At 55.6% G+C, this 24,432-nt stretch overlaps 1 protein-coding gene and 1 long non-coding RNA gene across 2 annotated transcripts; both read left to right on the top strand.

Annotated features, from left to right (window-relative positions):
* On the top strand, positions 1–2,558 carry LOC117013448 (uncharacterized). Its single transcript, XR_004421333.1, has 3 exons — positions 1–939; positions 1,035–1,320; positions 2,423–2,558. It is a non-coding gene; the product is annotated as an uncharacterized LOC117013448 (long non-coding RNA).
* Positions 2,559–17,271: 14,713 nt separating this feature from the next.
* Positions 17,272–21,941, top strand: C1QTNF1 (C1q and TNF related 1). The gene is made up of 3 exons (XM_033090607.1): positions 17,272–17,472; positions 18,962–19,101; positions 19,728–21,941. The coding sequence occupies exons 1-3, from the start codon at positions 17,324–17,326 to the stop codon at positions 20,276–20,278; spliced, it is 840 nt and encodes a 279-aa protein (XP_032946498.1). The 5' UTR covers positions 17,272–17,323; the 3' UTR covers positions 20,279–21,941.
* Positions 21,942–24,432: the final 2,491 nt, after the last annotated feature.

Consider the following 24,432-nt stretch of genomic DNA (forward strand, 5'->3'; position numbering starts at 1 on the left):
GTTCTGTCCTGGTTGCTTGGGGGCGCTACCGCCGACCCTGGAGGAGAACCAGGCCGTCTGTAAGACCGCCCCTAGCTTGACAAATTTCCCATCTTTCCTCCTCAAAATTTTAAAGCAGAAAATGACGTTGATGACAAAGGGCATCAGGGCCATGGCCAGCTGTGTTTTGGTATTTTATTTCCTTTATTGAAGGCTGACTTGCATTCTTTGGGAGCCTGGCCTTGTTGGCTTGAGCTGTGGGCCGTGACGCTACGGCCCAAAATGTGCTCGGACCTCAGTTCCTGTGCTTCTGAGCTCCCCACGCCTCTGAGCCTTCTGTTTCACACCAGCATCTTGGGAAAGCCCAGCTCTTGTTGCCACGTTTAATACCACCCCCTGCCTCCAGGAAAATGAGTAATCCCTTTTCTAATCTCTCGGGAGACGTGGGGGCTCAACCCAGGAGAAGGGAGGGAAGAAGACTATACTTACAATGATGACAGTTGTGATGAACATTCCAGCACTTTGTACCTGCTCCGTCAACCCTTCATCAACTGTGTGAGAAATTAGTTTCATAATCCTCTGACAACTTCGTTTTCCCCTAAATTGGGCACCAACGAATTTGACAGAACAAGGTGACGCAAACTGCGAGGCTCTGAACGGCCTTCGTTTACCCCACGGCCGAACCTGCAAGTATCCAATGAAGGGGTGCTGCCCCCCAACCGCTGGGGTGGATGCTCTGTTTTATTTGCATCTTACTCTGAGCACATCTGGCCTCACGGGTTCCACGGCAGAGACCCGTGGACCTGTCTCTGCTTTACAGATAAGGAAACGGTAAGGCCCACCGAGCTGGGGCAGCGCTCCCAAGCTGAGGACTTACGGGGTCCCGCCACTGGACTTCTAGAGCTCTGCTCCATCCTGGCCTCCTCCCCGCCCAATTCGTGGCTTTGAATTATCTATGAGGTAACTGTCCTTTACTTCTTCAACACCAAAACTGTCTTGGAAGGGGTGAAGGGAGGGGACAAATCGTCCATCTTTGCGTCTGTTTCTCTTTCAAGCCGCGTGCCCAGCTTCGTGTGCAGAGGTCCTCTGTGGGTCCAGCGCTCCCCAGGCCTGAGTCCCTGGGTAGGGCAATGGGGAGCTTTCCCATTGCATCCATGGGGTTCCCGATTCACTACAGTTCCAAGAAACACGCGGACCCGAGAAACACGCGGAGCCTCGCACATCCTGGACGAAGGTCCCGCAGGGGCCGCATGGAGATGGAGCCTCTTCTGCTTCTCTTGCTGTGGTGTGCTCTGGCCTCCCCGCTGCAAAGGCTATTTGAGGACGGAATGCTAGGGGAAGGTCAGTCCTGTGCCGGGCCTGGGTCTTGTTGACGGGAAAGTCCTTCGAGTTACGTACAGGAACGAAGCCGACGAGCTTATCTCGGGGTTTTCCTGTGTCGATAATCAACCATGGATGTAAGTTTGGCCAAGCCTCAGACACATGCAACTCCCAAGTCTTCTAACACCAGTTGAAACAGCATCTCCAATGGGGTTTCTGAATCTTGCCAGAGTGTCCGTGAATTCCTCTGGGGCCACTCAGGGCCAGGAGCATTTTTTTTCCTTTGCTCCCACAGTGGAGGGTCAGAGGCTGGGTCTCTGTCGAGAGGTCACTGGGCACTCATGGGCTCCACTGCTCAGAACCTCCCTCTTCTTCCAACTCCATGTCCTCAGCTTGCCCTGGCAGGCTGGTGTGCCTGGTGGCTGTCAGGCGGGCACACGCCTTTCTCCCTTTTGATTCCTTAGCCTTCTAGGCAGACACACGTGAGGAGCAGAGGCGGGAAGGAAATTCCATGGCAAGGGAGAGTGAGGCACAGGCTCTTTGCTTTGCCCCAAGCACCCCAAACCAGCATTCCAGTCTCTACATCCTCTGTCCAAGTGAAGCCAGGGATAGGGGCCCTGGGAGGAGGGATGAGCGAACAAGGAGGGCAGGTGTGGCATCCAAGTAGATTGGAGAAGATGTGGGAACAAGGGTCCAGAAAGAAGCACAAAAGAAAGAAAATGTTATTATCATAGTAGAGTTTTGCTTGTCTGGCTAGATCTTTCCTCTTCTCCTGATGGGATAAGATTCCAGAACAAGCTGGTCTGACTCAGAGTTTGGGGATGGAGACCTGCTTTTGGGAAACCTGGGGTAGCTATCGGGCTGTGAGGTGGGACCAAGGGACTTGTTTAGAAAGAACTTTTGTGTAAGATGGAGAAAATGTTCGATATTCATATCAAGGAATGAGACTGAGAAATGCCGAAGTCCCTCCTGGCCCCGCCCCTGGCTCTTCCTGTCCTCTGGAAAATCTGCTGCTCCCGGCTGGGGGTTCCCAACCTTTGGGTCACAAAGCTAAGAACCTGATCAAAGTGACACACCATCACTGCCCAAAAACGCACACACGTAATTCTGCATTCTGTTTTAGGGGTTCACAGATTTTCCCAAACCTGTCCAAGGTCCTCGGACCCAAGTGGAGGCCCTGACTGAAGGTGTGCCACCGTCTGGGGATTCGATCCCTGGCAGTTGGCTACAGGTACCCCAAGCTCCTGGGAACCCCATCCCCCTGCCACCAAGCAACTTGGGGTTCCCAAACCCCCTTGTCCTGGGCTCCCGGCTGCCCTCACATCTGGGCGGACTTCCAGACCCTTGGAGTGGCCACCGCAGTCCCAGCCTGGGCTGGCTTCCCAGGGTGGCCGGGAGGAGGGCAGCACTGGCCTTTCCCGCCCACCCGCCGGGCACGCATACAGTTAATCCTCCGCGGCCGCTGTTTGGATAAAATGCGCTGGGAGTCTTGGAGGCTCCCGGCAGCTCACATCTGGCTGGAGTTTGCTCTTTACGCCTCTGACCCGCTTTCCTCGGCTCTTCCTTTACTTTCGAGAAACCGCGTTTCCGCTTCTGGCCAGAGAGACCTTGGAGCCGAGGAGGTCAAGGTGCCGGGAAGAGACGGGCTGCTGCCTGGACCAGGCTCCCTCTTTCTGCGCCTTCTTCCCGGAGGACTTTTTCCTTCTTCTCCTTCGACAAGTCTGTTCTTCCCCCGACCTGGCCCGAGGGAGACTCCGTCGCAGGGAGATGCTCTAAGACGCGGCGCTGGGAGAGCCCAGAGGCCGCGGGGAGGACGCGGCTGGAGGTAGGTGGCCTGGTGGGGACACAGCCAGGCGGGACCCAGCACTGCCCTGGCTCCTTTTGGTGGATTCAGCCCGGTTGCCAGAGCAGAGTAGAGCAGACACCTTCGCTGCTGGGGCGGGCGAGGAGCCGGGTGGGAGGGGCCCGGGTGGCAGTTGTGGCAGCGGCAGAAAGAGCTGGAGTGGCGGGAAGGTCCCGGTGCCCCTTCTTGCTACTCCTTTCAGTCGCGGAGGTGCTGTGCACGGCCAACCTCGATCCCCCTCTGTGACTTGGGAGCAGGGACTCTGAGGCAGAGGGATGCTCTCAGGAACCACCGGACCTCCCCCTCCCCTGTGTTTTGTGGGGTGTTTATCTTGCCTCACTCTTCTCTGGTGCTTTTCTGAGGGCATGAGAAGAAAAGGAATGGTACCCAAGTCCTCTGTGCACCTCTGGGGAGCCCCCCACCCCAATACTGCCTGGACCACCTGAGAGCCAGGTTTGTCCAGCCCGGCCTGTGGCCAACTTGGACCACATACAGAAAAGGAAATGCTGACTTGGGCCCAGCATCTAATGGCTCTGGTGTTCCCGGAGGGGATCCGGTCTGGGTAGGGAAGAATAATGTCCCTTTCCTGGGGACCTTCTGGGCTTCTCACACTGCTAAGAGTGGCCCCTGGTCTGTCTGGGGCTGACTCCCAGAGCGGCCCACACCTCTCTGTGTCGACCCCCTGTGTACCACCCAGCTCTCCCAGGGCATCTCCATGGGTGTAGGTGTGCACCCTGCCTGTCCCGAGCACCCACATCGTGCTCCCTGCACCCTGCCTGTCCCGAGCACCCACATCGTGCTCCCTGCACCCTGCCATGCCAATTGCTCGGCAGCTCCCATGTCTTCCATGGATGCCGACATGCCATGGGCACTCTGGGGCCCTCCTGACCCACAGGAAGGGACTTGTTTCTGTCGCTTCGGTCCCACTTGGTGTCTGAGAATACAGGCCGTTGGGCACACTTGGAGTGTCCTCCTTCTGGGCTTTGAAAATGACAAGCATCTGAGAAACTGCGTTTCTTCAATCGCTAGCTACGTCCCTAGCTACGTCGGGTCCCTGGGGGAGGCTGTGAGGTCCTCAGAGGCTGTTAGCCTTTGCTTTTTATAGTGCAGGAAAGCTCACAGCCAGTCCCATGTACAAGGTCACAAACAGATGCACTTGACTGCTGTGTGTGCCTCAGGGAGAGGCCTGCTGTGGCCAGGAAGTTCGTTCTTCCTGAGGTCTGCTCAATGTCCCTGCTGACGGGAGAAGACGGAGAAAATACAGGTGACGGGGACATGCAGGCATAGGGTTGTTGTCCCCGCTCGCCTCCTTTCCCCATTCTCTCTCTCGACCTGAGAGCTGAGTGGAGCTTAGCCATGGGTGTGCGTGTGTGTGTGTGACCTGCACGTCGGGCCCCGAGCAAACATTAATTCTCAACAGTTCTATCAATGGCACGTCCAGCCCTGAAACGCTCAGAGAGGCTCATGCCGTGGCCAGAGGCAGTCGAAGGAGGACCTGGGACTCAAACCTGAATCTCGGTGCACAGAGAAGGCGTGTGGCTTGCTTGAGGATGCACAGCTCTCCAGGCCTTGGCTGGAACCCCAAGCTTCTTGAGTTCCCACATTGCTACTTCCCAGCTGCCCACAGAGACAGTGCCCAGAGCAGGAAGGACAGCCGGTTCTGCTTCCCAGGGACCCTCGCTGTCCCCTCTCATGCTCTCTCTCCTCCTCTGCCCGTCTCGAGTCTCTTGTGATGTCAGGGAAAGTGCTCCTGGCAAACAGCATGGCAGGGAGACAGAGAAACCCGGCACAGGAGATGTGGGCTGGGCCCCCGCTCACCAGAGGATGCTGCTACCTGTCTGGGGCAGGTGCCACCAGCCAGCGAGCGGCACCTCACAGGTGGGAGCTGAGAAAGCTGACCTGGTCGCAGGGAGGGCACGTGCTCCTCATTCCTGGGATGTCACTTCACTATTCAGGACAACCAGCACAGCATAATTTTTTTGGAACATGCTTCTTGCTGTTGTTCTTCCTGGTGCCTCTTGCCCTCCCTCAACCACCCCCACCCCCCAGCTATAATTAGCATGACTCATAAACCAAATATTCTGGCATTGAACTTCACCCATCAAAACAAAGATGAAAAGAATTTCGTAGATACAGCGGTGCTGCTGGGCGCCCTCCCTGGACATGTGCTTGCCATTGCCTTTTTGTCTTCAGGGGCTGGTCCCTTGTGTGGGTCCCAGTTCCTCGAGCTGGGGGTGGCTGAAGTTCCTGGAGCCTTCGGGGAGGGGTGGGAGTGACAACTGGCAACAGAAAGGAAGAATAGAAAGGCTCCGGGTCCCCAGCTCTGCCTGCTGGAGGCAACTCTGCCTGCCCATCCACTGGAAAGAGAAAGGCATTTCGGGAAGCGGCCTCAGCTCCCTACCCTGAGAGCCCAGAGATCTTTAACTGGGGGTGATGGCCTGTCAGCACGCTTCATCTTGGCGGCATAACTACCGTGTGAGCTGAGGGCTATTATCTTTTTCCTGTTTTTACCTGCTAAAATCTGCCTTCTCTTAAAGTCAAATGAGACAAGGCACCTTCCTGACCCCTCACAGGGTGAGGGGTCCTCTGCCCACTTAGAGGACAATTTGGAAAAGATCCATCTGAGCCTGCACAAGGTGCTCCTCCCATGCTCTCCCGGGCAGCCCAGACAGCCAGTCCCATGAGGCCCGGGATTTGGGATTCTCAGCTCCCTGCCCAGGGGTCACTGTTGGGGTCCACGGCCAGGCAGGGCCAGTTCTGCACTTAACCACGGACGTGCAGAAGTGGGGCATGCTGGCTCTTCCCTTCCTCCCCAAGCCCCTCAGCGAAACTTCTGCGGCTACAGCCTCTGTCCTCTGAGCCTCATCTTCCTGCCGTTCAGGGACAGGCTCAGTGCTGGGGGCAGGAGTGGGAGCTCTTGAGCCCTTTGGGGGACATCTTTATCTCTGGGTCCCGTCAAGCTTGCATCTGAGCCATGCCTGTGAAATGGGAGACGCATGGCTCCCAGCATCCTGCTAAGCCACTCGTCCTTGCCCATGCTCGCTTTCCAGAACTGGGTTCAAAGCAAGATGCCCGTGGGCAGAAGCACTGGAGACCCCCCCCAATGCCCACCGGGGCGTCCCTGTCCTGTCCTGGAGGGCCCTGGCATCACCTCCTTCTCCGGCTGTGGCGGGGACTGGCACAGTCCTCTGGGGCGTCCTGCCCTGTCCAGGACGGCCGTCAGGATGCTGTGGGCCAAGCTGGGCCTCAGTGTCTGGCCATCTCCCTGGCTCCTGCAGGAATTTTCCTTGAATGAGACGGAGCAGAGCAGGAGACTGTGGCAGGAAGGACGGGAAGACAGGCAGACAGGCGGGGCGGGCAGTGGGGGAGGAGGGAGCACGGGGAATTCAAGTCCTTGGTGCCCTGTGCTGGGTCCAATGTGGGGGCCACTGGTGAAGCCATACTTGGTGGAATGCCCCAAACGCTTCCTTTTGAGTTGCACCCCCGCCCCACGTGGGCACACCTGGTTACCAGCCACCCTCTGCCCTGGGGACCAGGGAAAGAAAAGGACCTCACCCGGGAAAGCTACCAGCCCTGGTGGGTTTGCACTTAACCACAGGCCCTGCACCTCTGCCCTGTAGGTTTCTGGGGCTGGTCTTCGGAGTTGGGCACGAGGTTGTGCTTGGAAGCACCAGGGCCCTTTCTCTTTGTGAAGAGTCTCAAGTGGGTTCTGGTGAGAGATGGGTGGGTTGGGTGGGTGTCAGGGTGGCCCTGGGGGTCTTGAATCGTCTGGCATCCAGGACTCCCCTACCCCATGAAGGCAGAGCAAGACCCGTGCTTCTGTAAACCAGCCTAGGTCTCAGATTGAGGAGACTCAGCACGGCACCAGCAGAGGGGTGGAGCCAGGTCAGGCAGCTGGGGAGACAGGCCCGAGTCTGACGCCCGCGCTCCCCGTTTCTGTTCCTTCTTGCCTCCTGTGTCCTCCTGCTCCCGGTTTCCTCTCTGCAGGGACCCCTACCAGGGGGTCCACCCAAGGAGACCCCAGGCGGTGCTCCAACTGGCTGCTACCCCCCAGAGGGCGTTGGGGGCCGAGTGATCCCATCGCCCTCCTTGCTGGACGTGGCCTTTCCCCCTCCTCCTCCGAAGTGCACCCATGCAGGTGTCTCTCCACCCTGCCAAAGCAGGGCCCTAAAACCGCACACTCAACGGCCACGCTGCCCAGGCCTCTTGGATTTTGAGGTATGGGTTGGGGCCGGGGGGTGGTTCTGGTGATGCTGGGCCAAATCCAAAGGCATTAAATTCTAGTGGTGGGTATTAAGGCATCCCTGGAGAGGTCTTAGCACCCTGCTTCAACGAAGACACTTATCACGGATTTCCCCAGCACCTGGTACGGTGCCTGGCAGAGAGCGGGCAGGCCCTCGGTAATCTGTTGAATGAAGGAAGGAAGGAACTTACCCAGCTGGTGGTAAGTTCCTCAGAGTCAATCCCCGCAGCTGCTGCTGCAGGTGTAACCAAGTAGCCTAAGTGGTGGACGCCCAGCGGCTGGGAGCGCCTGCTGGAGCCTTGAGCCTGTCCTATCTACTATCTTTCTGGAACCCCTCGAGGTGAAGTGGAAGGTACTTTGCTGTCAGACAGCCCCGGGTCTCACCTGAGCTCCAGCCCCTCCCCACTGTGGGGCGCAGGGCAAGGGGCTCCCTCACGCGGAGCTCATTTGCTCACCTGGGAAATTGACGCGCGCGTTACCGGGCTCAAGTTCAATAGCGTACCGCGTGTTACGCAAAGCCGTAGAGCCCGGCCTAGAGCCCGGCCCCTGGGCGGTGCCTAATCAGTGCAGTAGGGCTTTGTTAGAAGAAACCTCTGATAAGTGGTGGCGCTGTTCCTGGTTGTCTTGTGTGGAATTCCTGCTGATGGACCCAAGGGTTTGGCCCCATGGCCTTTGTTTCATGGCTGCGGGCAGCTTCCTCCAGTAGCAAGCGCCACCAGTAAGTGGTGTGTTGAAGACAGAACAAATGCCCCTGCTTCTGGAAGACTTTCTATCTGGCCTGATTGTGGTGCAGCTTAGCTGGCCTTGTCCAGCCTGACCCCGTCCACAGCAACGCCAGGGCTTCTGCTGTCCTTCCTGTCCCTTTGTGTCTCTAGAACCCAGCCCTGCCCGGTTCGTAGTAGACACTCAAGAAACACCCGTGAAAGAACGTGGGACGTCAGCACTAGGTCCATTTATATTCCCCATGGTCCCACTTGAGCCGCAAAGGTGCCCCAGCACCCCAAAGCGCCTCCTCCATTCTGCATTTCTGTGCATGGTGTCAAGTTCCCTGGAACAATTAAGATGCTCCCTTAGTTCCAGGGTGGAGCTTAGTTGTCATTTTTTTCTAAGTGGAAAATAATATGTACTTAATGGGAAAAAATATGTGACTGTTATAGGGCCAAAACCCAGGGAAGCCCAAATGACAAAATGGCAAACATCATGTTTTCATCACCCATAGATAGATAACTGCTGTGAGCCGCCAGGTGGGTGGCCTCCAGGGCTGTGTGTGTGTGTGTGTGTGTGTGTGTGTGTATTTACATGTGTGTGTTTGCAACCTGCGTTGTCACTCACCACCATTCCTGAACGTCTCTCCATGTCAGCAATTAGTGGTCTGTTTACAGAGGTCACTGATGGGTGCCGCTGGCAGAGTTGCCCCGCGCCCCCACCCCCACATTATTTACTCATTTGTCTAAATGTGCTTCCTGGTTCTCTGCTATCCCCACCCTCCTTGGTACTTCGCACGAACCCGCTGAGTTTGCCACCCTGATTCACCACCTGGGTTCTAGTTTTCCATCCTAGGGATGCAGCATAATTTATTTAATTAGACTGTTTCTGCAGGATAGTTAACCTTGGTTTTTAACCTTGGCTAATGGAGGCAGTGGGTTGTAACTCTAAAGCAGTAGATTTTTCTGCGTGCAATGAGAGGAGTGTTTAAGGAAAAGATGGCTAGATGGCCGCACCAGGATTCTGTGTTCTGAGGACACTTAATGGTGTGCCCAGGGTCACGCCGCTACATCCCCCAAACCACGCCCTCCCTGAGTAGAGAGATTAGAACACACTGGCTGAGGCCCTTGCAAAAAGTGTGGGATCCCAGAGTCCTCTTTGGATGATGGTTCCCATCCTTGGGAATCGCTGAGCCGTGAGCGGGGAGGTCAAGAATACCGAAAGCCAGATGCCAGGCCCTGGAGACACGTGACAAATGAGGCCCAGCTCGCGTTTCCGGGAAGCTTCTGGTCTGTGAGGGGCTAGAAGAGCAAATGACCGTCACAGACCAGCCTGTGCTGGATGCTGGGGTGAAGCTTCCGGAGGAGGCGGCATCCAGCTGGAGGAGGTGGCAGGGGACAGAGACAGAGGACCACTGTGGAACTTGTGTCGGGGACTTCGAGTGGCTCCAGGTGGCTGGAGTGAAGGACATATGTGTAGGGGTGGGGACGACAGGGCCAGAGGCGAGGCAGCAGCCAGAGGGAGACGCTCGGGATTTCGATGTTTCCTTTATTTCCATGAGAATCTGTTTAAGCCAAGGGTGGAGCTCAGATCTGCAGTTTTGAAAGCAGCCTCTGGTGAGCACTTTGGAAGGTACATGAGAGGCGGGGAGAGACCAGCGAGAAGCTGAGAAAGAAGTGGTGACAGAGGCTGAGGAGGTGGAGAGGAGAAGAGACCTTCGGGAGGGCTGGTGATGAGTTAGAGGTGACAGGTGCATGAGAGGTAGGGGGCTGGATGGCTCCCCGAGTTCCGGTCTGGGCCCTGTGTGAATGGCATCAACTCTCACTGAGCCGTAAGCGGAAGGACCGGGTATGGTGGGGTCTGGGAGAGAAGACAATGAGTTAACTGGGGTTCAGGGGTGTTAGGAGAGCAGAAAGGAGGTGTTCAGAAGATGGTTGGCTACCTGGCTGTAGCCCAGCGCCGTCCCGTAGACTGTCCTGCAGAGACGGAGCGCTCTCCCAGCTGTGCTGTGCAAGAGGGCAGCCACTTCAACGTACTTGTGTGGCCGAGAGCTGAGTTGTTCCTTTTGTTTAATGCTAACTAATTTAACTAGCCCCATGGGCTAGTGGTTACTGCTTTGGAGAGCATCCAGGCCGGGGTGTGGACGAAGACTGGGGAGCTATCAGCTGAAGCCATCGTGTATCAGATGACAGGCAGAAAAGGTGTTTGGGTGAGAGGAGCTGAGAGCCCAGGGCATAGCCTGGAAAACAGCTGTCTCTAAGGGGAAGATCAGGAAGGATAAACATGGGGAACAGGGTGGCCGGCGCGGGGCTGGAAGAGGAGGTGGTCTTCGTGGGCAGGCACTCTACAACGCTCGTGGATGGTGAGGGCACGACGGCTGAGTGCTGTGGCCGTCAGCGGTCTCAGCCAGTGCAGCCCAGCTGCACCGGGCAGCGGGACTGCTGGAGGCTGAGCTAAATGACGTTGTTGACCTAGAAGCCAGTAGGCATAGGACAAAGCTTTATCTCTCGCCAGGCTTCCTCTGGAGATGCTTGTCAAACGCTGAGGTCATGTCCAGGCCCCAGAAAAGCAAGGACATTCGTACGGTTTGTGACAGGACTGGTGGGCCGTGGGCCATGGAATTCCCAGGTCCTTTGCTCCCTCTGTCTTAGGAGTGGTCAGCTCCTGAGGGTGTCCCGGCGGCAGGAAAGTGGCCATGGGCCAGGCCACCTGCAGGGCAGCCTCACGGAGCAGCAGCATGAGCTGTCACTGGCTTTTCTCTCTCACACGGTTCTCAAAGCAGCCGCCGGCCTGCCGCCCGAGGCCCTACAGCTGGGAGGTGATCTAAGGACAGTGCTCCAGTCAAGGAAATCTTTGTTTGCACTGGGACAGAATCGGAGCTGTGGAGGCTGGGCTGGCCAGGTGCCCCCCGGAGCCGACGCCTGCAGCCCACGTGGTCCCGTCTGCAGGGCTTGGGCAGAAACTTCCACTGTGTCCACTCTCTGTTCCAGGTGAGCCTTTCCTGGCTAAGGGGCAGTTAGTTGCCCCAGAAGAGGATGGAGATGTTTTAGGATGAGGGCGTGGGGATTCTGGGTCTCTTTCCTTCACTGTTTTCTCCCAAGCCAGACCTTGCTCCTGTGTGGGGAAAGGAAGCCCTTGTTTATCACTGGAAGACCCCTTCTCCATTCCCGGCCGTGGGCCTGGGAGGTAACCAAATAAACCCCAAACCTTAAAAAGGAAACCCTTCTCCTCTAAACCAGAGAGCAGCTTCTATGAAAAATGAAAAGAGAATCAGCACGTAGGATGGTGCCAGGACACCCATGTCCCTTGGGAAAGGGACTGCTCACCTCTAGGTGACTGGAGTTCCTGTCATAAGGGATCCCATCCCCACACTGCTGCTTCCTGTACAAGATTGGGGGGACGCGGGGGAGGGTCCCAGACCAGCTGGGGCTGCCCAATCACAGAAGGGAAAATCAGACATGAAATGAGCTTCTGGATTTGGTGAGCAAACGTCATTTATCAGCGGGAAGTCACTCTGCCTCCCTCCTGCCCATCGCCGGAGGATTTTGATAAGTGGAGAATTAGTGTGACGAGTGGCTTCTCGTTAAGGAAAGCAGATGTCCTCTATTAGAAAGTCCCGATGGTCATCAGGGCCAGAGGGACACCCCAACACGGCACCTTCCCCTTCCCGGCACCCCAGGATCTGAATCCAGGAGGTCTGCTGCAGCAACGGGAGAGCTCTGAGCGTCTCAAGAGGGGAATTCTGGCAGATGTCGAAGCTGAGAGGGGCAGCCTCAGGCTTCCGCTCTGGTTGCAAGGGGCCTGGGGAGGGACAGGTGGCAGGAGCAGAGAGCGGAAGGGGTAGTGGTGGTTGGGGAGGGATGGCTGACGCTGTGTTGAAACAAGCAGTGACTGGATGCTGAGCTAAATGGCATTCTTGCCTTAGAAGACATCAGGTGTGGGAGAAAATCCAAGCTTCCTCGGGCGATGCGTGTAAAATTTGGGGGTGGTGTCCGGGCCCTAGAAAAGCCAGACAAAGGTAGACTGAGGTCTGGGACACAGCCAGAGCTCCTGGAAAGCATCAAATACAGACCCATGGTAGGACGGAGACGAGAACTTCAGGAGACAGGAGAAAGGGTTGGTGACTGACTCCATGTGGCGGGTGCAAGGGAGGAAGGAGCGTAAATGACATCCAGATTTGTGGCCTGCACTTTGTTCGTGGTTCTTGCTTCCTCCCCCACTGACTTTATTTTAATAGAACAGAGCTGTCCGTTATAGCTTTCTGCAATGATTAGAAGGTTCTCTTCTGTGCTGTCCAGCAGGGTCGCTACCAGCTCTGTGTAGCTACTGAGAGCTTGGCATGTGGCTGGCATGACTGAGGACCTGAATTATGAATTTGATTTCATTTTCGTTAGTTTAAAATGAAATAGCCACACATGGCTAGTGGCCCTCGCACAGAACACCAGTGGTCGAGAACGTTACCTTCTTACCGTTTTGATTCAACATTGGCCATTCTGTCTTGAACTCTGCTTGGGTGCTCATCTGTCACCTTTGCTGGACTGAGTTTTCTTGAGGTGAGGGGTTCATTTACCCTATGGTTGAACCCCGTTCTCCTGAGCCCTTATCCAGCGCTGTGCAAAGCAGGGGCGCTCGGTCGGCCATGCCGCGTGGAGTTTTCTCCTGAGAGGGAATTCTTGAGCCACATGGGTCGCTGGACTTGTCTCCTAAACTTTTGCTAATCCAGGGAGCTGCTAGGCTTCTCCGCTCTCAGCACAGCTGGTTACCCGATGAGGAGTAAGGAAGAGGGAAAACCATGTTTATAAAATGCTTTTGTCAAATGGTACTGAGCTGGGTGTGGCATCAAGACATAATGCCCGCATAAGCCTGGGCTATGGGAGTTTGTTGTCAGAACGCCAGCGTGACCATATGGAGATACGTGGCACCAAAAGGGAACAGGACCGATTTCAAATGGGTCGTGGCAACTCGGACTGGTGTATGAATGTTGTCCTTAAAGGATTCACCCCAAGTCCATACACGGTCTGGGAAGGGAGAAGAACTATTATTAACGAGGAAGTGTTCTCAGGCTTCCTGCCCTCCTCCCGATCCTGTAATTGGCTCAGTTCCGCCTTCCGCCCTCCCTCGTCCTGTAAAGGGAGATTCTTTCTTGGGGGGGAGGTTAAGCTGGAGGCAGAAGATGAGGAGGGCTTGAGGGGAGGGCGCTGAAGACCTGCAGGTCTGACAGGCAAGGTGGGAGAAGAAAAGGTGTTCACGGACTTGCCATGGAATCTGGCAGATGGATTTCTTCACAGGGTTTGGGAGAGGCAAGTCCAGGACTTGAGTCATGTTAGAACTGACCTCAGATGCCTTGACCGCAAGACATCTGGATCCAGAGACTGGACCGTGTGGGGCCAGATTCACGGGGGCCACTGCCCGGACCTGATCTGCTGAGCGCAGGGCCTTCTTTGAGTTACCTCAGTCGGGGCAAACCCGGTCCCTTTGTGGGAGACATCTTTCACTGGAAATCGCTAAAAGTGGTCTGGAGCCAAGTTTGGTGAGATGTTGGGCAATTCTGTTTTTGCTCCAATGTGACTAAAACCATCATAATGTCATGACGCTGACTGTGCTGTGAGACTGGGTGAAATGGTTCTGCAGATATTTTTGAAGGAAAGATTTCACTTTGGGTTTGCTTCAGCTCTAAAGAGGGGGCTTCTGAGGAGAACCGCAGCCTATGCTGCCCCCACTGTCCACCTGGCACCTTTGACTCTTTGCTGGGCTGTCACATGCTCTCACCCCACTGATGCCATCACCCCCAAGCCAGCTACATCCTGGTTCCTAGCTCCTCCGAATAAGGCACAGAAAATCCTCTTTCTATACTAGAAAGAAATATACCAACATGCAAAATGGGGCTTCCACTGGGGGGACAGCACTGATTCTTAACGGGGGGGAGTTTTGCCTCCCAGGGGTATATAGCAAATCTGGAGACATTTTTGGATGTCACAACTGGGGGCTCGGGTGTGCTAATGGAATCTAGTGGGTGGAGGCCAGGGACACTGGTAAACAGCCTAGAAGCCCACAACAAAGACCGATCCAACCCCAAATGTCAGTGGTGCCAAGGCTGAAAAGCCCTGCGGATAAAGCAATCCAAGGTAACCTTTCACTTCCTTTTGTTATTTTCTAACTTTTCCAAAATGAATATATATTACTTTGGATTCAGGAAAAAAAAAAGTTTAAAGAAAGGAAAATCTCTTTTCCTTTCAAGTGATGTAAGCTTGGCATTTAAAAGAAAAAAAAGACTAATTATTAAGACGCCAAGGAAAAACAGGAAATACAGAAATAGGGAAATAAACAAATGTAGAGAATTCAAATTTGTAGAGTTGACAAATACTTGTAGAGTAGCAGTCAAGTTTGGGGTGCTGCAGGATGCTTGGCTGGCCCAAGATGAACAAGACGATGTCCCAGGCCTAGAGGAGGTCACGGTGTGCTACGCAGGATCTTACAGGCCAAGCAAAACTCTGCAGAATGAGACATGAAGGACAAACATTAAAAAAGAGAAGGGAGCGTTTTTACCAATTGAGGGTCTGGGAAGCCATCGGAGAAATGAGAGGCACTGGAGTTGGGTCTTGAAGACCAGATAAAATTTTGCTGTGCTCCGCGGGCAGCCTGTGGAGTTCACATCCACCCACCCACCCCTTAAAAATCGGGCATCCTTAGGCCAATCCACTTCTCTACGTCTCTGTTTCTTCATTTTGTAAAGTTGGTGTAATAATGAACGAAGAGTGTCTTCTTAAAGGAGTCATGGCACATTCATCCGAGCTCTGTGATGGGGTAAAAATTATGAATGAGGACGTGTTCTGACTGAACCCTAACGTGTGGGGCCGTGACAATGAACTGACATGATGCGTGGATGTCCATCCAGGTGCATGCCATCGCCTGTCCCGTTAGCCTGGTTGTCAGTAGGAGACAGGAGGAGAAACGGTCCTGGCCAGGGGAGAAGGCAGCCAGCAGCTGGACAGACGCCAGGAGTTTCAGACCAGCAGCAGGCAGCACCAGGGGGCTTTTTGAAAATGCAGGTGCTCAAGACCTTGCCCCAGACCTGCTGAAGCAGGATCTGCATTTTCACAGGTGATATGTGTGCACATTAAAATTTGGGAAGTAGGGAACTCGAACACAGGACAAGGGGTGCCATGCAATGCAGCTGAAGAGTGAGGACAGACCGGAAGGGCCGTGTATCTGCTACCAAGGAGCAGATAAATGATCACAGGTAGACACATACATATGTATATGGAGGGAGAGAGACGGATACATTTTAACATGTAGTTTGTAAATTGCCATATACATATTCACCCTTTCTTGGGCAAGTGGAGGGAGGTAGTAAAGATTTTGAGTGTGTGTGTGTGGGGGGCTGATCCAAGCAGTTTCTGTCATTGGCAGGGTCTCTGGGCCCTGATGTGGGGTTGGCAGACAACTTGGAGGTGGGGAGTCCAGCTAATCCCTTGCAGTGGTGGGGTGGGGGGTCATGCAGAGAACTGAAGACCCCTCCGAGGTGTGGGTGACAGGCAAGGAGGGCATCCCCGAGAGGCAGCCTTCCTGGCTCTGAGTCTCGTCACAGCTCTGAGGACCCACCCGAGAGGATCCGCCTTTTCTGTCCCCGGCTCTGGTCCGCTGCTCTCTGCCTCCCCCATGTCCTCTCCACTGGGCATGGGGCTCAGCAAGCCTGGCTAGCAGAGCACTCTGTGTTCAGTGCTGTAACCGCGAGCCCGTTAACACGCAGAGGAAAGAACAAAGCGCAGAAGTCAGCCCCGTGGAGAGGGTCAGGCCCTCCCAGCCACAAGGCCTCTGAGCAGGGGGGGGTGTTTGAAGGAAGTCCAGAGCTGCCCAGACATGTGAAAGGAGCATTCGTGGGTAGACGATCACTGACAAGAAAAGAAATCCGCCTCAGTCTTTTGGTTTCCCTAAACAGAAAAGAGGAATTAGAAAAGATCAGACAGGACTTTGGAAGGAGTTCCCTGCTTATACTGTTCGCCTCTCAACAACCACGGATCCCACCCAACGTGGCTGCCGGGGGTGGGGGCTCTGATTCCTCAGTTTTCTCATTGGGCGGCCGAGGGGGTCGAAAAGGTCCCCAAAGGTCCTATGAGGTGTTAAATTGTGAACAAAGATGGGTGAGGACTGACCAGAGTTAGCTGGGGGGATAACCCTGTGAACAGGAGCCGGATGTTCGGCCTGTTTAAGGGCAAGCACTGCCCCCTAATGGTCTCACTGGGAACCCTCAGTGGGCGTCTTTTTCTAGGACTATCTCAAGGCTGGAGGAGGAGGCTCACCGTGAGTGGGCGGCGGCATTGTGTTGGCCTCCGTGAACTATGACCGCCCCCCACCCCCTCCTGGGGATGGGCCTGACACCATCTCTTAATTTGATGCTCCAGGACATTTGCTGGCGCGCCCCCTGGTGGCCACAGAGCGATGTGTCGCCACCTGCCACAGTTCAGTCTGGGGCAGAGTTACTGGACAGTGACAACCCAAACTCATTTGGGGGTTTGCTCATTGTCCTGTTGGGGCCGATAAATGATCGTCTGTGGAGCCCAGTGGCTGAGGGGTCCCCCCTGGGAGGCTTGGTGGGCTCGGCAGCATCAGGCAGCTGGGTGTGCAGGGGTGAGCTGTGTGCACACGTGAGTATGTGAGTACGAGCACATGAATTGGGGGTGCAAGTATGAGTGTGAGTACATGTGTGCACACATGGATTGTGTGAGTGTGTGTGGGAGTACATGGAGTGTGCAGCTGAGTGTGGGTGCTAGTGTGTGTGTATAAGTGTACAACAGTGTTGCGTGCATGAATGTGTTGAACGCACATAGGAGAACGTTTGAGTATGAGAGAGTCTATGAGTGTCAAGTGTGTGTATGTGAGTGTGCACTGAGGCTCGTGAGTGTGCAAGTAGTGTTGAGATGGTATGAGTGTGTGCAGTGTGCGAGTATGAGTGTATGTGTATGACTTGTCTGAGTGTGAGAGTGTGCAAACGTGTGTATGAATGCATAGGAAGTGTGTGAGTGTGAGTGTGAGTCTATGTGTATGAGTGGTGCAGTGTGTGAGTGTGAGTGTGTGAGAGCTGTGTAGTCACCCTTCCAGGAGCTGTGGCTGAGGCGTTCCCCGGCTTCATGGGTCCCAGGGACACCTGCCTTCCCAGCTGTTTGTCTGCTGGGTCCCACCGACCCCCGTCTTCCCCTCCCCATGCATCTCTCCCAGCAGGGCACGGTGGGAAGATGGGCTCCCACGGACCGGGACTCACGCTGGCATGCTGCCTGCTGCTGGCCTTTACCTGTGGCCCGGTGCTGGGCCGAGCGCCACGTGGCCCGCAGGAGCAGGAGGAGCAGGAGGGGACCAAGGAGCCACTGCTGGACCATGCTGAGAGGTGAGGCTGTGATGGTCTGGATGCAGGCGCTCTGGCTCAGCCAGTCCTTGGCTTCCGGGGACACCGAGGCTGTGGGCGGCACACGTGACCCAGTGCAGGGCCTGGGGGCCCATGATGCCGAGGGGTGCTAGGGAGGGCGGAGCAGAGAATCACTGGGTCTTGCAGGACAGCTGGGAAGCTCCTGGGAGGAGGGGAAGGCCGCCCTGGCAGTGAGCGCGGTGTGTGCGAGGGCGTGGCTGTGCCGGCACTTGGCAGTGTGACCGCTCTGGTTTCAGGTACAGGGAGCTGGCGCTGGAGGGTGGAGGTTGGGAGGGAGCTGAGTCTGATGGGGAACGGTCTGTCCTGAACTTCACCCGATGGGAGTCATGGCAAGATTTAAAATTCACAGCGTTTGGGAAATAACACTGGAGGGAAGCAGAGAACAGTGAATTGCCATGGGGACCGACGAATTCCAGGAGAGCGGCCACAAAGGCCACTGGACATGCGGGGGCCGAGGGCCCAGGGGCGGATGGCGCTCTGCAGTGGGTGGGCTGACCCCTCAGGCCTCCGTGGTCCTCAGAAGGTGGCGTGAGGCCAGAGAAGCATCTAGAATGAGGCTGAGGGTTCCATTCTGGGTGACTGATGATGCCAGGGAGAGGGTTTGGAAAGAGAAGATTCTAGGGGCGAAACGACAGTGACAGGCCCTCAGTTCTAGACACGTCACATTGTGGGGCTTGCTGAGTCTCAAGAGTTGGGGTCAGGGGTGTATCTGGGAATCCAGGGCTTGTGGGTGGCTGGATTTAGGGCATATAGAGCCATTTCCTGGGTTGTCTGGGGTTCAAAAGCAGGAGCAGAGTCAGACAAGGAGCAGGCGCATTGAGAGGGACGGTGCCACCTCTGGGATGGTCCTGTCACAGCCCTAGGAGCCTGGGTGCAGAGCTGCAAGCCCGCGAATACGGTGCAGTGCAGCCTGCTGCCATGAGGTGGCAGCACGGGGCTGCCACTGTTCACCCCGCCCAGGAGCCGGTCTTCAAAAGTCAGGTCGTAAACTATCAGCGTCTCCAGGGGCAGCAGCTCAAAGGAACCCCAAAGATCTAGTGGCGCCCTCGCAGTTACAGTGAGTCGGCTTGATAGAGCATCTTCTAGAATCACAGATGCACGAAGGGGACAGCCAGTCACAGCATCGTCACACGTCGTCTCAAGGTCTCCTCCTACAGGGGCAGGTTTCTCCCAAGCAGCCTCTGTCTTCCAAGCAGCCCTCATGTCATTGCTGTTTTTATTCTTCTTGTTTCCTTTACTGTTAACGGCTATTTACAGGGGGCATGGGGCTCCTTCTGAAATTTCATTCAGGGTCCCAGAATTCACCAAGAGCCAACTGTTGAGGGAAAGTTAACCCGTCCAGACGAGAGAGGAAGTATGTTGGGTACGCCAGGCGCTCTGCAGTGGGATGGAAAGGAGTGCCCGGCTCGGAGAGCTCATGGCTTTCCCTGTGCTGTCTTTATTCCCATAGAGTTGAAGACAAGCATGAGAAATACAGCCCCCGGCAGGGTGAGGAGCGCCCTGCCTCCCGGTGCTATCGCTGCTGTGACCCTGGTGCCCCCGTGTACCCGGCCATCCCGGTGCCACAGATCAACATTACCATCTTGAAAGGTCAGGTGCCCGCAAAGACCAGCGAGCAAGCTAGTGAAAGCGACCTGCCCCTGGGGGTGGGGCTGCTCTGTCCTGACCGGTGGACGGGAGGGAGGAGAGCAGGGGCAGGCTGTCATCCGAGGGGGAGGCAGAGGAAATTCCATTTCTGAGGCTCTTGGCCCCTTTTTGAGAGGAGAGACTGGAGAGGGGCCTGCAGGTCCACGATGGAAGAAGGGTCTAAGGGCAGCTGGGGCCTCCCCCACCTGCCTTTGCACTACAAGTCTCTGGGATGTTCGTTTCGAGGCTTGGTGCTCCCCCGACTCCCCCAGCCCGCTTTCTGAAATGCCATCCACATGCCATAGTCCTGCACACAGCAGGAGACCTTGCACAACCCGCAAAAGCAAACTGGGAAGACGAGCCGCCTGTCCCAGGTCCCTGGGCCCTGCCGACATCTGCAGTCCATTTATGCTGACTGAGCCCTGGCCTGGCCGCAGTGCCTGTTGCCTTTGGACAAACCCATATGTTCCTTTTCCTTTGCCAGGACTTTCCAGAAGGAAAAAAATAATTATTGCTTCTGGATGAAAACAGAACCATCCCTGAGGTTGGGTCTGTTTGCTTGATGCCACGTGTTTTCCTGCCCCTTTTAGGTGAGAAGGGTGATCGGGGAGATCGAGGCCTGCAAGGGAAATATGGCAAAACAGGCTCAGTGGGCGCCCGGGGCCACGTGGGCCCCAAAGGGCAGAAAGGGTCCATGGGGGCCCCTGGGGACCGGTGCAAGAACCACTACGCCGCCTTCTCGGTGGGTCGGAAGAAGCCCCTGCACAGCAACGACTACTACCAGGCGGTCATCTTCGACACGGAGTTCGTGAACCTCTACGGCCACTTCAACATGTTCACGGGCAAGTTCTACTGCTACGTGCCCGGCATCTACTTTTTCAGCCTCAACGTGCACACCTGGAACCAGAAGGAGACGTACCTGCACATCATGAAGAACGGGGAGGAGGTGGTGATCCTCTACGCCCAGGTGAGCGACCGCAGCATCATGCAGACGCAGAGCCTGATGCTGGAGCTGCAGGACCAGGACGAGGTGTGGGTGCGCCTGTACAAGGGCGAGCGGGAGAACGCCATCTTCAGCGACGAGTTTGACACTTACATCACCTTCAGCGGCTACCTGGTCAAGCACGCGGCCGAGCCCTAGCCGCCCGCCAGCCTCCTGCCCCGCCGCCGCCACCGGAGGCTAACCTCCGGTTCTCCCCACCTCCCCTCTCCTCTGCCCCCGTCGTCGCTGGACCCCTGCGGTCCAGCACCAGGCTGACTCCATCAGCTCTTCCCCACAATCTGAGTTTCCCTGGTCCCCCCACTTTCCCAGCTTTGGCGTTCAACGCACAGGGCCCTTCGCAGGAATGGGAGGGAAAAACGGCTGTGTGGTCCCAGGCCTTGCTGTCTCCAGACAAAATTTTTGGGGCGGGTGCACGTGAGAATGGCTGGGACCTCCAGCTCCCCTCTGTGGAGCTGTCTTTACGAGACCCCCCCACAGTGCACTGTGATGCGGCAGGGTGTGTCCCACAGGAAGTTCTCCTTGCTCCCGTGCTGGAAATAATTAAGCAAATTCGACAGGCTGTGACAAGAGCACAGTCACCGGGAGGAAAGGCAGGCCTTCTTATTGTTGCCTTTCTACCACCCACACTGGCTCCGCAGGGAGGCCCAGCTCCTCTCCAGGTTGCAGGAGACTCCTTTTAACAGGAGATCTAAAGGGGACAGGGGGAGGGGTGCGGGCTGTGGGGACTCAGGAAACCACAACTGGCTTCATTCTTTTAGGCCACATGTGAACCTTCTCGTGGGGCAGCTGGTCTCATGTCCACATTCTGTGGCCAGCCCTGCGGCCTTGCTCGAGGGTTCAGGGGCCTTTCTGAGCCACAACCGTGAGAGGGGTCAGGCTGGGCCAGCAAATGTGAGCTCCTCAGAGGGACAGCCAGGCCCTTGGCCTTGGTCTCTGTGCTGGGAGAAGCAGCCCACTTGCTGGAACCCATAGGCTCCTGACAGCAGCTGGGGACCTGAGGGGCCCTCGGCCTGCAGACGTCTCTAGGAGGCCAAAGCTTAGACCAGCAGGGCAGAGCCGTCCATCCTGGCGTGGCCCTGCTCCCCTCCCCCAGCACGGCCTCCGTGCCTGTCACCCTGGCACTGGCTTCTGTTCCTCCTCTCAGACGGGTCACCCGTGAAGACACCAGGACCTTTGATCTTGTAGCAGCTATCGTGCTCATATAACATTTCCTGCAAAGCCTCCTGGCGCCCCACCGCAGATCCCCATTTCCACAGGGTGCAGCAGTCAGCCCCTTGTGTCCTCCCCCAGGCCTCTTCGGGCAGCGGGAGCTGGGGAGAGCTGGAAGGGGTTGGGGCTCCCCTCTGCCTGTCTCAGAGTTCCTGCAGGGTTCAGCCCCTGAGACCAGGAGAGAGAGCCTGTCCCAACCACTGGGGTCAGAGCCCCCCCTGAGGTGGGGTGCGGGACGCCCGGAGAGGCCTGCTGCCTGGAATTGGTGCTCTGGCCTGCGGCTGACTTTGGCCTGGCAGCATTAACGCCCAGTACCGGGCTCCACTCCTACCTGCGTGGGACCCAAACCCCCACAGGAGGCTTCCTTCCCCGCACCTGCTGACCTGTGGTCTTGACCGGTCCCTCCGCCCTTCCTGGGCCTGGCCACGGGTTCTGGGGTCCGGGATCCACATGTCCCTTCCTCTGAAGGACTTCTGCTGGTCAGATCTCAAATCTGTCTCCACGGGCGTGCCAGCGAGTGGGGCGTCCGCTGCTGCTTTGTGCTGTTCGATGCTCTCTGAAAACATTAAACTTGGAATTGTGTGTTTCAGCATCGTGGCCTCGTTCGTTTGGTCATTGAATCTTTCTGTCCCCACCTCCCAAATCCTACTTACTGCCTGTTGGAGGCCTGGGGGCCCTTAAATTGGGGACCTCGGTCCCCAGTCGGCACAGGCTGGGCCCTGAACTGCCTTCTTCCTCAAGGGAGCTGTTTCACAGGCTCAGCTGGACCTGGCCCCTGGGACGTGGCTCCTGTTGGATGCCCTGTGCTTGCAAGAGAATTTGCATGGCGGGCAGGGGGCTGGGCTTGGACAGCTATGAGCTTCCTGGTGCTGCGGCTGTAACAAACAAACTGCCACAAGCGTAAAGGCTTCAAACAACGGAGGTTTGTTTGAACCTCTTCTGTCCCTGAAACCTCCCTCCCTTCTCTCAAGGACACCAGTCACTGGATTTGGGGCGCACCCTAAAGCGGGATGATCTCTGCAGACCCTTAACGTAATCACACCCTCAAAGACCTTATTTCCAAATAAGGTCACGTACACAGGTCCAGGGCTAAGACTTGGATGTGTGGCTCTTTGGGGGGTGGGGTACCCGCTCCCACAACCTGCAGGCTTGAAGGCACCACCAACAGCCCCTTTTATGCCTGAGTGGTGAAGAGCAGATGCTTCTTCTTCTCCCCTTCACTTGCCAACTGGGTTAGCGGCCAGGGCCCTTATCTGGCTGCCAGCAGGCCGTCCAGAGCTGCCTTGCTCCTTCTAGTGCCAGCAGGCTGGCACACAGCTGGCGTCTTTCCGTTGCCTGATCCTGGGGTGAGCCCGTGCGGTTGTGCTCAGCTTTGGGCTGGGGCCAGACCGGATCAGGCAGACACTGCCATCCTGCTCTCTGCAGGACGAAGAGCAGGTCCCTGCCTCCACAGAGCCGAGGCCACTCGGCAGAGGATGTGCTTTCCGTGCAGCTGAGAACAGGGCCTGAGTGTTCCCCAAAGGTGCGGAGAAAGAATGAGTCAGCCTCATCCACAGGCCCACCGCCCGCCCTCTCGCCAGGGGCAGCCACAGGGAGCACATAACAAGCATGGGAGAGGACCCAGCGCTTGCTCTGAAGCCCATGTGACAGCCCTTTTGATGTCCCTCTCTCTTTGAGCTCTCTCCACACTCAGTCCCTCCTGCCCCAAATCTTCCACTCCCTTCTGCTGGCGTTTCCACTCCACTCACTCTTTCTCCAAATAGTAGCCTGTTCCTGCGTTGTGGTAGCCCCGGGAATTAGGCGGTGGGGGCATCATGACAAGGAAGACGTGGCCCTGGCCTTCCCGAGCTCTGCGACACGACTCCAGCTGCAGGGCAACATAGACGCCAGCCTTCTCAGAAGAACGGCCTGCTTAGCACCTGATAATCGGCTCTGTCTGACTCCTTCCCTAAGCAGTTTATTTAGGTTGCTTTCCTCAGCTCCTGACCCCGGCCAGCAAGGAACTGGCTAACCATCTCCATCCCTGGAACAGACTTGATAAACACAGTTGCAACACAAACATTAGTGTTTTAGCAAAAGGACCAAAAAGCAGCAGATGACTCAGCCAAAGGAAAGAACTGCTTATGTCAGGACGTTTAGGAGTTTCTGTGGCCAAGGGTGGGAGCAGTGAGGAAGGCAGTCTCCAGCCTACGGGGATACAGTGAGAAAGAGAGAGACAGAAACAGAGACAGAGACAGAGACAGAGAGAGACAGAGCTGCTTTATGCTCAAGGATAATTTTCTGTAGGGTTCACTATAGGAACAGAACGGTGTGATGCCAAGCTCTTTTATTGGCCCATAGTAACTGGAATAAAATGAGCCTTCTTGCCCAGGTCATGAAAAAGATCTGCCCAGGTTACAGAAAACAATAATTAAAACAAGGTGCCTCCACATGCAGAAGAGTGGAGTTGGACCCCCCTACCTCACACCATATATAAAACTTAATTAAAAAAGGATCAAAACCTAAATATAAGAGCTGAAACTATAAAATTTTTAGGAAAAAAAGCCTCAGTGTAAATCATCATGAACTTGTATCAGGCAACAGTTTTCTAGATATGGCACCAAAAGCACAAGTAATAAAAGAAAAAATAGGTACATTGGACATTATCAAAATTTAAAATTCTGTACTTCAAAGGACACCATTAAGAAAGTGAAAAGACAACACAGCATGGGAGAAAATATTTGCAAATCATATATCTGAGAAGGAACTTGTATCTAGACTATATAAAAGAACTCTTGCAACTGAAAAATAAAGAGACAACCCAATTAAAAATGGACAACGGATCTCAATAACCATTTCTTTGTATGCCAAAGAAGGCATACAAATGACGAATAAGCACATGAAAAGATGTCAGCATCATTAGTCACCGGGGAAATGCAGGTCAAAAACCAGTTTTGACATCCAACTTCATAACCAATAGGATGGCTATAAGCAAATGTCAGGAGTTGGTGAGAATGTGGAGAAACTGGAACTCTCACACACTGCCAGCGGGAACGGAAAATGGTGCAACTGCTGTGGAAAACAGTCTGGCAGTTTCTCAAAAA

Source organism: Rhinolophus ferrumequinum, chromosome 21 (assembly GCF_004115265.2).
Source record: "Rhinolophus ferrumequinum isolate MPI-CBG mRhiFer1 chromosome 21, mRhiFer1_v1.p, whole genome shotgun sequence".
Lineage (NCBI taxonomy): Eukaryota > Metazoa > Chordata > Mammalia > Chiroptera > Rhinolophidae > Rhinolophus > Rhinolophus ferrumequinum.